The sequence below is a fragment of the Mytilus galloprovincialis genome, chromosome 4 (assembly GCF_965363235.1).
Source record: "Mytilus galloprovincialis chromosome 4, xbMytGall1.hap1.1, whole genome shotgun sequence".
Lineage (NCBI taxonomy): Eukaryota > Metazoa > Mollusca > Bivalvia > Mytilida > Mytilidae > Mytilus > Mytilus galloprovincialis.
Window position 1 is genome coordinate 64257349 of NC_134841.1, and position 12963 is coordinate 64270311.

The 12963-nt window shown below is 32.5% G+C and overlaps 1 protein-coding gene across 1 annotated transcript; it reads right to left on the reverse strand.

Annotated features, from left to right (window-relative positions):
• Positions 1-277: 277 nt before the first annotated feature.
• LOC143070701 (collagen alpha-5(VI) chain-like) lies at positions 278-12662 on the reverse strand. Its single transcript, XM_076244894.1, has 8 exons — positions 12565-12662; positions 11203-11360; positions 10736-10850; positions 10262-10375; positions 9514-9627; positions 6670-6953; positions 2212-2485; positions 278-992 (listed from the first exon to the last, which is right to left on the reverse strand). The coding sequence occupies exons 1-8, from the start codon at positions 12605-12607 to the stop codon at positions 409-411; spliced, it is 1686 nt and encodes a 561-aa protein (XP_076101009.1). The 5' UTR covers positions 12608-12662; the 3' UTR covers positions 278-408.
• Between the last annotated feature and the right edge of the window lie 301 nt (positions 12663-12963).

The window sequence follows — 12963 nt, forward strand, 5'->3', positions numbered from 1 at the left end:
GATGTTTAATGGTTAGAATAGAATTAATTACTAATTATTGTGTGGTGTATTTTCACTTCATATGACTTATAAAGTAATGTATAAGTGCAAAACAACTGGTTTCGCATGTTGAACAGGATCTGAAAACCATTTTGGTCCAACTGAGATGACCCCCAGATTTTGGCGGGATTGGAGTTGCTCAGTCATGCAATGACATTATCGTCGGGTTTAGTTATCCTGTTGATATCTTCCGCTTTAAAACTACAAATTGTTCTGTCATACATTTTAATATAAATAATGTATTTGGACAATAACTTTGTCGATTTTGGTGTAATTTTTATCAACTGAAAACATATCGTCGACAATACACAAAAACATTAATTATGGGAAAAGTATAGTATTAAAAATTGTAAACAAACAATAAGACAGTTATTGTCGTATACTGAAGATATTATCATCACAAGAATAATACTTTGTCATAGCAGCGAGCGACTCTAATGCTTTGAAATTATCATCTTCTGTATAAAATACTTGACTGGGATCATTCAAAACTGCTTGCCAATTTTCCATCACACTGTCCTCCCCAGCAATAACGCCAACAACTTCTAAACCATCTTGTTTAGAATACAAGACTTCGTTCTTTATTTTATCCATTTCTGTCCACTTCCCATTGGAGATAATTACCACGATTTTTCTATATGCTGTAAACTGTTTATTTAATCTCACATGTTGCAAGGCATGGCTGGTATTTGATGTTGATATATGGTTGTCGACGTTAATTTGTAGTGCTGCTGCGATACGTTTGTCTTTGTCTGCAGACCACGACATGGAAAACACTAATTTTGGTTCTTCAGAATATGAGTACATGCCAATTTTAGCATGTGAGTTATACGTTAATACTTTGTCTATTACATTACGTGTAGCTGCACGACGGTCGTTGTAATTGTCTATTGTTTGGTTATTATTATTGTCGAGAAGTATGACTATTTGTGTTTCTTCTTCCAATATGCAATCTGTAAAGCAAATACTGTATAGTTACATAGGAGAAAATCATTAAAAATAATAGTAACAAATCATCATGATATGTAACTGTGGGAAAACATCTTTTTTTGTTTTCTATCTTATTTTGTAGAATAAGTAGAGATACAATTTTAAACAATTTTTATTTTATTTGCTTTAAATGGTATGTTGCTGTTTCATTGATGTTTATTCTCATAGATGAATAGTATTATATATATTTTGGGTCTTTGCAAGGGGTACATGTTTCTTGTCCAAATCGAATAATAAAAACATTGTACTTTTTTTTGTTTTGATTCAACATTAATTTTACCTTTATAGGACATATGGGTTCGTGTAACGTTTAAAGGAAACTAATTATTTAATTTACAATCTAAACCGTTTTATTTCATTCCAGTATAATATGATAAGATTATTTATTTTGTGTAGTGTTGTGTGGATAAACTCATCATAGATAACAGGACTAAATTTTATATATACGCCAGACGCGCGTTTCGTCTACAAAAGACTCATCAGTGACGCTCGAATCCAAAAAAGTAAAAAAAAAAAAAAAAGCCAAATAAAGTACGAAGTTGAAGAGCATTGAGATCCAAAATTTTGTATATACGCCTGACGCGCGTTTCGTCTACAAAAGACTCATCAGTGACGCTCGAATCCTAAAAAGTTAAAAAGGCCAAATAAAGTACGAAGTTGAAGAGCATTGAGGACCAAAATTTCTAAAAATTTTGCCAAATACAGCTAAGGTAATATATGCCTAATGTAGAAAAACCTTAGTATTTAAAAAATTCAAAATTTTGTGAACAGGTAATTTATAAATATAACCATATCAATGATAATTCATGCCAGCACAAAAAAGTGCAGACTACTGGGCTGGTGATACCCTCGGGATGTTCGTTCTTTTCGTCATGTTCAATGTTCTGATATTCTCCAATCGGTATTTTCTGCCTTTTTTCGTACTATAGATATTGAACAAAACATAACGTAATCTTATCTGGTGTCATAACATTAAAGTTAAGAATTTGAATAGAAGCTATAGTAGAACACGTATTCATCTTCCTGTTCATATTTGGAAGTAAACAACCAAAAGCTACGTTTTAGCAGTACTTTACAAGATACCAAATTTATTTTTTTAACCTTCTAAAACTACAAATGATTAAAAATGAATTTTAAATAGACATTTTATAGTTATTAAGTCTTTTATATTTAAAAGTGTACCTGCACACTCAGGATGGAGTGTTTCTTTTAGAATTTGATTATACATATCATCTAAATGATGCGGACTATATGTATAATACTGTCTGTTTGATATCGTCAACATCTCTGTATATGCAATCGACTGTCCGATTCCGACTGATAGAATACGTATACCCATTGCGTTGATTTTCTTTGCCTCTTCAAAAACATCGTTCCTGTCTGTTGATAGACCGTCATGTAGTAGAATAATGTAGCTTGTTGTTCGACGTGATCCCATAGAATAACTTGTAAGCATCTGCGATAGAAATTTTGTTTGTTTTGATAACACACAATACACAGCACAAATGTGATATTCCCTTATCGGTAATTGCTTCAACCCAGGTTAGACATTTTAAAGTTTTAAGCTTTAGAAAATAGGTTTTTAAACTTATTTAAATTGTAGCATTGATTATTTTAGAAAATCGTCAACTTGAAACACTTGCAGATTTAATATAAAACATGAATAAAAAAAAATCTCTGTTATATCATACAAACTGACAAAATATGTAAGGGTAACTGAAAATCCCTAAACAGCAAACAACAATACACAAAACGCTTTGTACACAGGAAACTAAATACTGTGCAATCAGAACTGCATCAAAAACGAGAAAGACATCATTTTCACTGGTAGGGTATCCATTTTTGATCAACTATTGTCCCTAATGTTGCACATCAAAACTTGATTATAAGTTTATTGAAAGAAAAACCAGACTGTCCATGTCTGTATTTACTCCAGAGCCCCTGCATTAAAAGAATATTTTCCCTAGTTAAACCAATATATCAGGGTTTGAGTTTCCTTTCGTAATATCTCTAATAGAGTGGTCCAACCTAGCATATAGAATGGCATTCTTGTAAAATAGGGACGAAAGATACCAAAGGGACAGTCAAACTCATAAATCGAAAATAAACTGACAACGCCATGAAATGGAAAAGACAAACAGACAAACAATATTGCACATGTCACAACATAGAAAACTAAAGAATAAACAACACGAACCCCCACCAAAAAATAGGGGTGATATCAGGTGCTCCGAAAGGGTAAACAGATCCTGCTGCACATGTGGCACCCGTCGTGTTGCTTATGTGATAAAAAATCCGGTAAATAGTCTAATTCGGTAGGTCACATTCATGAAAGGGAAGGGGATTGTAGTAACTACGTAAGGAACATATCCGATATCAATTGATACTATCAATATCTGCAACGCTCTACATCACAAGGAGGTAACATCTAAAATTCCTATTTATTTTCAAAATCAGTCTGTTCCTATGGTATCCTACAGTTACACCAAAACAATTGCAACTAAAATATTTAACTATAAACAAGCATTGCAGGACCTTGACTTAGAACAATACATAAAATAACCTCCGACATGTGACTGTTCCCACTCGCCTTATAATTACAGCCCCTCTGGTCATGTTATAACTGGGGATCTAAACATAATTCAACATGAAAATCTACGAAAGGTGATTTCTCATGGTCCTAAGTTTAGAGAACCCCAACAAATCAATTGGAACCATAACTTCAAAATAATTATGGATTCCATTGAGGACTACAACAGAGCATGGGCGAAGCGAGAAGAGGTTGAACTGGACACTTTGTCAGAATGGATTAAAACTATCAGATCTCTGATAAAACGTCGCATTCACAAGTTGAAAAACTGTGAACGATCGACCAAAGTCTGTTTTCAGAGACAAAGAGGCAATGAAATGTCTATCATCTCTTCATGATAAGTATGTTGTTGTTCCTGCGGAAAAAGCTTCAAATAATATTGTCTTTGTATGTAAATCGTATTACTACGAATGTCTTGTAAAAGAATTGGGTATAAAGAAGCAATCAGGTGCTCCCACATACAAAGACATATCATTTGACAAGGATGAGATTTTAGCAAATCATAAGTCCTTCATGGCTTCAATAAACATTACATTGAACACCAAATCGGAGGACTTAACCTTGTTTGTATTGGATACCAAAGCTTCATAAAATTCCGTACAAACAACGGTATATTGCTGGCTCATCTTCATGTTCCACTAAAGAATTGTCCATTAGATTGACTACAATTCTGTCCGCAGTGAAAGAGGGTCTTCTGAAATACTGTGAAACTGTTTACTCGCGTATTGGTGTCAACCATATGTGGATTCTTAAAAATTCTTTTGAACTTCTAGACAATTTTAAATCTCGGTCTTTTTCTGAAATTAGTTCTATCAAAACTTTTGATTTTTTTTATTTTGCGTACTGATGTTGTTTATCATCTTAACAACGTGTTTTATAGTTCTTTCATTTGTCTTTGTTCTATTATTAATAATACTTTTACTGTTGAATGGTTTTATGTGATATCCGTTTGACGTGGCTCGGTACTTATACATCTCTTCAATGTGTTTGTACTGTCTTTCATTTTTTGGTGGCGTGATTTGTATATGCGACTTTTTGTATTTCTTTGGTTCTTATAACGTGACTCTGTACTTTAAAACATCCCGTCAGTATGATGTTGTTCTATTTTATGTCATTATGATATATTTCTATTATGAATTACAAAATACGTTGAACCATAAACGTCAAAATCATTCAATCGTGTAGTGGAATTAACTATTTGTGGATTCTTATAAATTCTATATATAACTTTTTGACTATTTTCAATCTCGGTCTATTTCTGAAATTTATTATTACATACTTTTGATTTTTTATCCCTAAATGCTAACATTGCCTATGTAAATTTTAAAATTGTTTGTATGCACATTGAACGACAAATCTATGTGACGTATAAAATTTTCTGACGTCAGACACACAAATCAATGAATGTGTTTGTAGATAGATGGTTTTGTGTTCTGTTAAATTGTTCCTTTTAAAATTGTTATACGATGATGACTGATGTACCCATATTTTGACTATTTTATTTATTGTGTCTGTTTAGTTAACGCATCAATGTAAATATAACGGAATTTGATGAGACTGTCATCAAAGTGAGAGGGTTAGCGCTATAAAACCAGGTTTAATCCACCATTTTCTACATTTGAAAATGCCTGTACCAAGTCAGGAATATGACAATTCTTGTCCATTCGTTTTTGATGCGTTTTGTTATTTGATTTTGCCATGTGATTATGGACTTTCCGAATTGATTTTCCTCTAAGTTCAGTATGTTTGTGATTTTACTTTTTGTGAAACGTCAACCAACTCGTGATGGCGTCCGTAAAACTTACGAAGGGATGATTTCAACTTCACCATTTGGAACTCTTGGTTTAATAGCTTCCTTGTGAGCAGCAACCCTCTATCAAGAAAATCATGATAGGAAATGCAAGCACGGGAATATCGTATCAATTCGGAGATATATAACCCGTATGCAGGTGCTGCTGGAATGTTGCTACTTAGAAATAGAAAGTTCACAATTGGAAAGCTGAAATCATCTCTTTTGTCGTAAAGTTTTGTTTTCAACCGACCCTCATTGTCAATTTCTAGATGTACATGTAAGTCAAGATATGAGGCCGACTTAACTGTATCTGTAGTATCCTTTATCTCTAGTTCGATGGGATTGATGCGTTCCACCTTGTCAACAAATTTCGAATTATTTAGTAAAAGAACATCATCTATAACGCGGAAAGTAGAATTAAAGGATATCGCTAACTTCTTATCTTTATAATAATAATACAGAAACAAGTCGCCAAGTAGAGGGCACAATTTGTTCCCATGGAATTCCGACAGTCTGTTAAAAAACGCGTCCTTCAAACGTATCAAACATGTTGTCAATCAAGAAATCAAGCATCTTGATAATATCAGTTTCAGAGATTTTTTTGTTTGAATCAGAGTGATCCTTTACAAAGTAGGATTTATTCCTACCTAAGACAAGATACTTGTATCTACGTTGGCCATTCTTTTTTATGAAGCAAAGTAATACCAGCTCTTTCAATTTGTCTTTTAGTTTGGAATGTGGAATAGTTGTGTGAAGAGTAGAAAAGTCAAATATTTTAATACTATTATAAGATAAAAGAGAGTTAGATTGCATGTACTCTTAAAAGATCTTTGGATTTTTTAAGTATCCACATCTGATTCACGCCACCTCTAGAATATGCAGTTTCACAATAACTTTGAAGCCCTTCTTTGATTGCTGTAAACTGCAACAATTTATGAAAAGAAAAACACGATAGGAGACGCATGCCTCGTACTTTTTACAAGGATATACACACTTTATGTGCAGGCAATATTGAAATTAATAGAAATATTGAAAGCTCCTGGTACAAAGTTTTGCGTTTATGCAGTTTTGTTTACATTAACTACATGTATAAAGATGCCAATTTAACATATATACCATTACAAAGCTAAAGATGTTTGTTGTTGGTGGAGTAGTTTTTAATGTGTTTTTATATAATTTTTATAGCCTTCACTCCACTGAAAATATCACGGGCATATAAAAAAAACCAACTGCATTTATGGTGACCTGTCAAATTTACCTGGCGAGCTTGTCGTAAGGCGATGGATGTGTACGTTGCGGCTTCTTTCCCCTTGATTGTCTCCAAAACAGCATTCATAACAGTAGCCGATGTGTAATCATCGAGATCAAACAGAACTGTGGAATTAATGTTATAGGCTATGACACCAATTTGGAAATCATTTCGACCAATAGGAACTTTGCTGATAAATCTATTGATAAAGTCGATGCTTTTGATCACATCATTTTGCAAACTGGCAGACGTATCAACTACAAATACAATGTCTGCAGGACCTGGTCTACAGTCTGTAAAAATTGAAATGCATTTATCTTGACAAACGTTAAACAAATCACACGAACGGGTAATAAATCTATTGAAAAAAAAACTATAATTCAGAGGTTGTCGTGTGTTTCTATGTTACATATTCGTTTTTTCGTAAATAAAAAAATTCTACATAAATTTAGCCATTAGTTTTCTCGTTTGATTTTTTTTTTTTACATATTTATCATTTCAGGGCCAGAGTAACTGACTATGCTGTGTGGTATTTGCTCATTTTTGAAGGCCGTACGGTGACATATAGTTGTTAATGTCTGTGTCATTTGGTTTCTTGCGAAGAGTTGTCTTATTGGCAATCACATCCCACGTTTTTATATGTAAACGATATACATTAAAAAAAAATTATGCTGAATCTATGTTTAACATATGAGCACAGAACATGATATGGACTCTAGAATACTTTAAAATGTTTAGAAAGGATGAACAAAACTTCAGTTCAAACTTTTTTTTATTCTTTGTAGGATCCTTTCGGTCATAAATAAACTCATCATAGATACCAGGACTAAACGTATATACGCCAGACGCGCGTTTCGTCTACAAAAGACTCATCATATTTGAAAATATCTTCAAGTAGTCATGAAATTATACAGTTCTATACAGTTCTGACATTCAGAAGTTTGAGTTTTTGCGCTAAAGGGAACTGTTGGTAAGTTCTTCGAGCACACCAAATGTATAAAATGTTATTTCATCATAACCTGATATTGCTTAACAAGGTATTTTGCATCCTACACTTTGAAACAAGTACAATTTCAATTGACATCGTAACTTGTCTGTTGAAATCTTTTGATGCACAGACACATCGTTTCCCAAGAGATACAGTATTAAAACAAATATGATTATACTGGAATGCGACTTATACAATATCGTATTAACTGTCTACGATTATTGTGCGTTTGTACGTGTATAAATTTTATATAAACTCTACATTTTCCTTTATTTAACAAAATTACGCGATGCCTGTACTTTAACTGATCATGTCACATTTTAAATATGTAGCGTATCACTTTCAAGTCTAGCTCAGAAGATGTCTACCAATACATGAAGCTTTATAATTATCATCCATTATACCCCTCTTCATTGTATGTGTCATTGAGTCCATATGCGTTTAACTTATATTCACTTATTACTTTAATCTCATAATTCAAATATATTCAATTAACTAAGACAAATCAAAGTAACAACAAAAAATTAAAGGAATTGCGCGAACTTGCAAAGGAGCGTGACCACGTGCGTTTACAAAGTAAGTGCTATGTTGTATATGCATTACCCGCCATGCATTTCACAACACCAAATACAATTATTAGAGCTGGTTTTTTTTTTATTAACACATATGATAAAAGCTAAATAGGTTCATGTAGTATGTGATGTGGATGCAAAACACAATTCTATCAAGACAATAGTTCAATAATAGCATCTTGAATTTTTAGATATCGTGTATAAATGATTTCGAAGATTTTTTTTTATATGAAATGATTTGCAATTCACTTGAAATGATACTGATTAGTTATGGATTGTTAATTTGAGCACTACTGATGAGTATCATGTTGACAATACTGCTAGTTGATATTTGACACTGAGGGTATAACCAGCTCAGAAGTCAGCACTTTATGTTGACATGCACAAACATTTCGTTGTTGAAAATTTAGAATTATTGACACCTCATGTTGTTCTACCCACTGTCATAGATGGTCATAAATGTATTTGGCACTTTCGTTTATAATTTTTTACTTGTAAAGCTATTCCATTTAATGTTTGATTCGCCTTCCCGACTTTTTTTTTATTTGCGCACCATTGATGAGTCATATACAGCTGGTTAACGTCAGAAGTAGAACTAGCATTAGCATTTTTCTAATATACGTTTACTTACGTCGTAACTACAATCCCCTTCCCTTTCATAAATGTGACCTACCGAATTAGACTATTTACCAGATTTGTTATCTCATAAGCAACACGACGGGTGTCACTTGTGGAACAGGATCTGCTTACCCTTCCGGATCACCTGAGATCGACCCTAGTTTTTGGTGGGGTTCGTATTGTTTATTCTCTAGTTTTCTATGTTGTGTCATGTGTACTATAATTGTTTGTTGTCCTTTCCATTTTTAGCCATGGCGTTGTCAGTTTATTTTCGATTTATGAGTTTGACTGTCCCTCAAGTATCTGTTGTCCCTCTTTTACTGACAATAGAAAAATTAAGTGAGTTTGGTGCGCAAATTTCAGTTAATTTTACACAAAATAAATGTAGTTTATTGTCCTCAGTGATTGCTATGACAATTTTGGATTCATTCTATTTTTATTATATTTTCAATATTATTTATGTCCATAACGTTTTCATTTGAACTTATCATCAGTATGTGAATATGGAGAACGCGGACAACATGGCACAGTCAGTGTTTATTTGGAAGGTAGTATTTTTGAATAGATTTTATTACTGCTATGCAACGTACTTCCTGCGTGATTGATTATAATTAACATTGTATAATTGACGAGCTAAAATACAATAATCTAAAGTAAAAATCTATTTAATCAAACCTTTTTCACACACACGTCCTTCATATCTGTCGGAACAGTTGCACGTGAAATTATTGAATAGATTGTTACACGACCCTCCATTTAAACATGGTACAACCTGGCATTCGTTATAATCTATAAAACAATGAATAGATTTAATGGATAAGTACATATTGTGTAATTATAATGAGGTGTAAACTATTGCAGATATGTAAGTCTTCTATCTTAAACATGCAACTAGAATCCGTTTATACCTTTTTTTATTAGATTAACTTTTAAAAGAATGAAGGAAAAACATCAGTTTTCAATGTGAATTTAAGTAATAAGATGCAGAAATTAAGTAGTTTCACCGTGCCAACATTTTAAGACATCGGTTGTGTTTAACATCAAACCTCGGAAAGCAAACACGTTAAGACACACAAAGCATGAAATAGAACACCAAAACGAGTCATAGAATTACATATCCATAAGATAACGTAGTCACTGTAGTGAACATGTTCATACGTGGAAATGGTCATTTAATCTATAATTAGATCGATACGGAACGATGGTATGCACATGTGGACAATAACGTATCAACTATTTAAACAATTACCATTTACCGGTCAACTTTTAGATAATGGATATTAGAATAAAATTGAGAATGGAAATGGGGAATGTGTGAAAGAGACAACAACTCGACCATAGAAAAGACAACAGCAAAAGGTCACCAACAGGTGAATAAAATGTTCTTTCAATCAGTGTATTGATTCTTAAGTATACAACATACCTGTCTTGCAATTACTGGCTGGATCCCATCCTGGCACACATTGACAAGTGTAGCTAGTACTGGTATCATTACATGTGGCTCCGTTATGGCAAGGAAAAGAGAGGCACTGATCGTCTTGAGACAGACAAAACATTTATGAATTGACATTACTTATTTTCACGCTTCCAAAAACAAATTATTAAATGTCGAATAATGGAAGTCAAACATAGGTTGGCAAGTTCTCTGATATGTTGTGCAACTAGTGGTTTTGCATAAAAGTATATTTATAAATTTGAAAACTTTATATATTAAAGGTTGTCAATAATGTTATTTTTATGTATAAATAGTTTTGATTAATAAATTGAATTATGTTACACGTTGTATCAGCACAAAACAGCTATCTTTAACAACCATTTGTTTTAATCCAAATCAGACAAATTTAATGTCATGTACACAAAAATCAAAATAATAAAGTCATGCAAACTGGCTATTTACCTGAACATCCTAATTTGTAATGTGCTGGACAGGGTGTAGAAAGGTAACAAGCTTGTGTTGAAGTACAAGTATGACCCTGGTTACAATAATACTCCCGTGATTGCTCATTGTGCTCCTGAAAGCAATACATTTGTTTTTTGGTAATTCAAAATGGATAAATTCTCAAATGTTTCGTTCATGAGAGGATGTATTCTTATAATCATTAAAAAGAAAAGAACATAATTCTACGAGAAAGGATTCGTTGATAAGAAAGATTTATAAACCAATGTTTAGTTTTTACTTTATTGTTGAATTCAAATAGGAACAAACCTTTTGAAAAACATTTCTGAATAGCAATTATTTAACTGTTATAATCTGCCCCGCTTTTGTGCTGTCTAATTTTAAAGATATAAATTTTTCAAGTAGATGACTAATGTATAAACTAAGGCTAACTAGTTAACCTATCAAATGCTTAAGTCATTACTTACCATACAGCTGTCTTTATTATTTTCACAATAAAGCTCATTTGTATTGCAAGCGGGATCACTCCTTCTATTTCTAGTTGGAGATGTAAGGAACGAATAAGCTTCATGTCGTTGTATTTTCCATGGAGCTTCTACTTCAGCATAGTGTAAGTTCGATAATTCTACAAGGTAGTATATAAACATTAGCCAATATAATGTTTGCTTTTCTCAAATTGAGCCTTGACTATGAATGTTTAGTTGAGTTGGGGTTTTTTTTAGTCGCCTTCGTACTATTTGGTTTGTATAGAAACCGACACTACTAAACCACACATCACGAAGATGAAACTTAAATAGACATTGAAGTAAGTATTCCTGTTCGCTCAACATAGAAGCATGGATAAAAGGAAAATATGTTTTAAAAATAAAGGAACAACATTAAAAGAGGGCGAAAGATACCAGACGAACAGTCAAACTCATAATCGAAAACAAACTGACAACGCCATGGCTAAATAGTGAAAACGACAAACAGACAAAGAACAGTAGACAAGAAACAACATAGAAAAATCAAGACTGAGCAACATTAACCCCACCAAAAACTGGGGGGAACTCAGGTGCTCCGGAAGGGTAAGCAGATCCTTCTCCACATGTGGCATCCGTCGTGTTGCTCATGAATGTTATCACAAATCCGGTGAATAGTCTTATTCGGTAGGTCACAATGACATTTATGAAAAGGGAGGGGATTGTGGTTACAACGTAAGAAACATATCAGATATCATATGTGAAACGGTTATTCCATATCGATCAACCAACTCGTGAAGGTGTCCGTAAAGTCTACGAAGGGATGATTTCAACTTTACCATTAAAGTATACCTTTTTAAAGTCAATGGTTGGATAGATGTAAGATAGTTTACATATCGCTCAATATATGGAAAACTGTACTAGACAAGAGATCGAGGATTTTGCAATTCTTGGACTGAGAATAATCATTAATACTTGATAGTAGTGTTTGAAAAAGAATTCAAACTTTTGTTGCAATTAAAAGTTTGAAAAGCATAAATTGTTCTTCTTCTCATGTTGTATGCAGTATATTACATTTGTTTCTCGTCTCTCGTTTAAGAAAAAGAATGATCGATTAAAAGAACAAATGTATCAAAAATATGCATGATACAAATTAAACATTGATTTATTTTGTTTAAAAACTTTACCTGTGCAGAATGATATAAACAAAAACATGTCCGTTAAATGTAAATCATTGATATTTTTTTTTAAAGAAATTTAAACAAATACACAAGGATATGAAATTTACATTTGAAGTCATTATAAAGTATAATAACATACAATGTAATAATATGTGAAATGGTGGTTATAACTGTAAAACAAACTTACCTATTAATAAAGTAAATATAAATGCGTAATATGATATGTACATGATGTAGCTGCGGAAAAAATAATGATCTCTTTCACACCAATACTTCTCAAATGGATAAGATTTAATGTGCATAAGCATTAAATCAAAGTTTCAATTTTATTGACTCTTGAGACTTGAAAGATAAATATTTAAACTACTCAAATATACTAAATAAACCGATAAAAATGAACTTGAATAAGTTTTAAACGCTTCTGTATGGTAGATACAATTTACAATTTGAACTTGAGTCGCCAAATCAAATTTGATTATGATTCTATTGCAAAAAGTTAAATCACAAAAATACTGAACTCAGAGGAAAATCAAATTGGAAAGTCCCTAATCACATGGTAAAATCAAATGACAAAACACATAAAAAA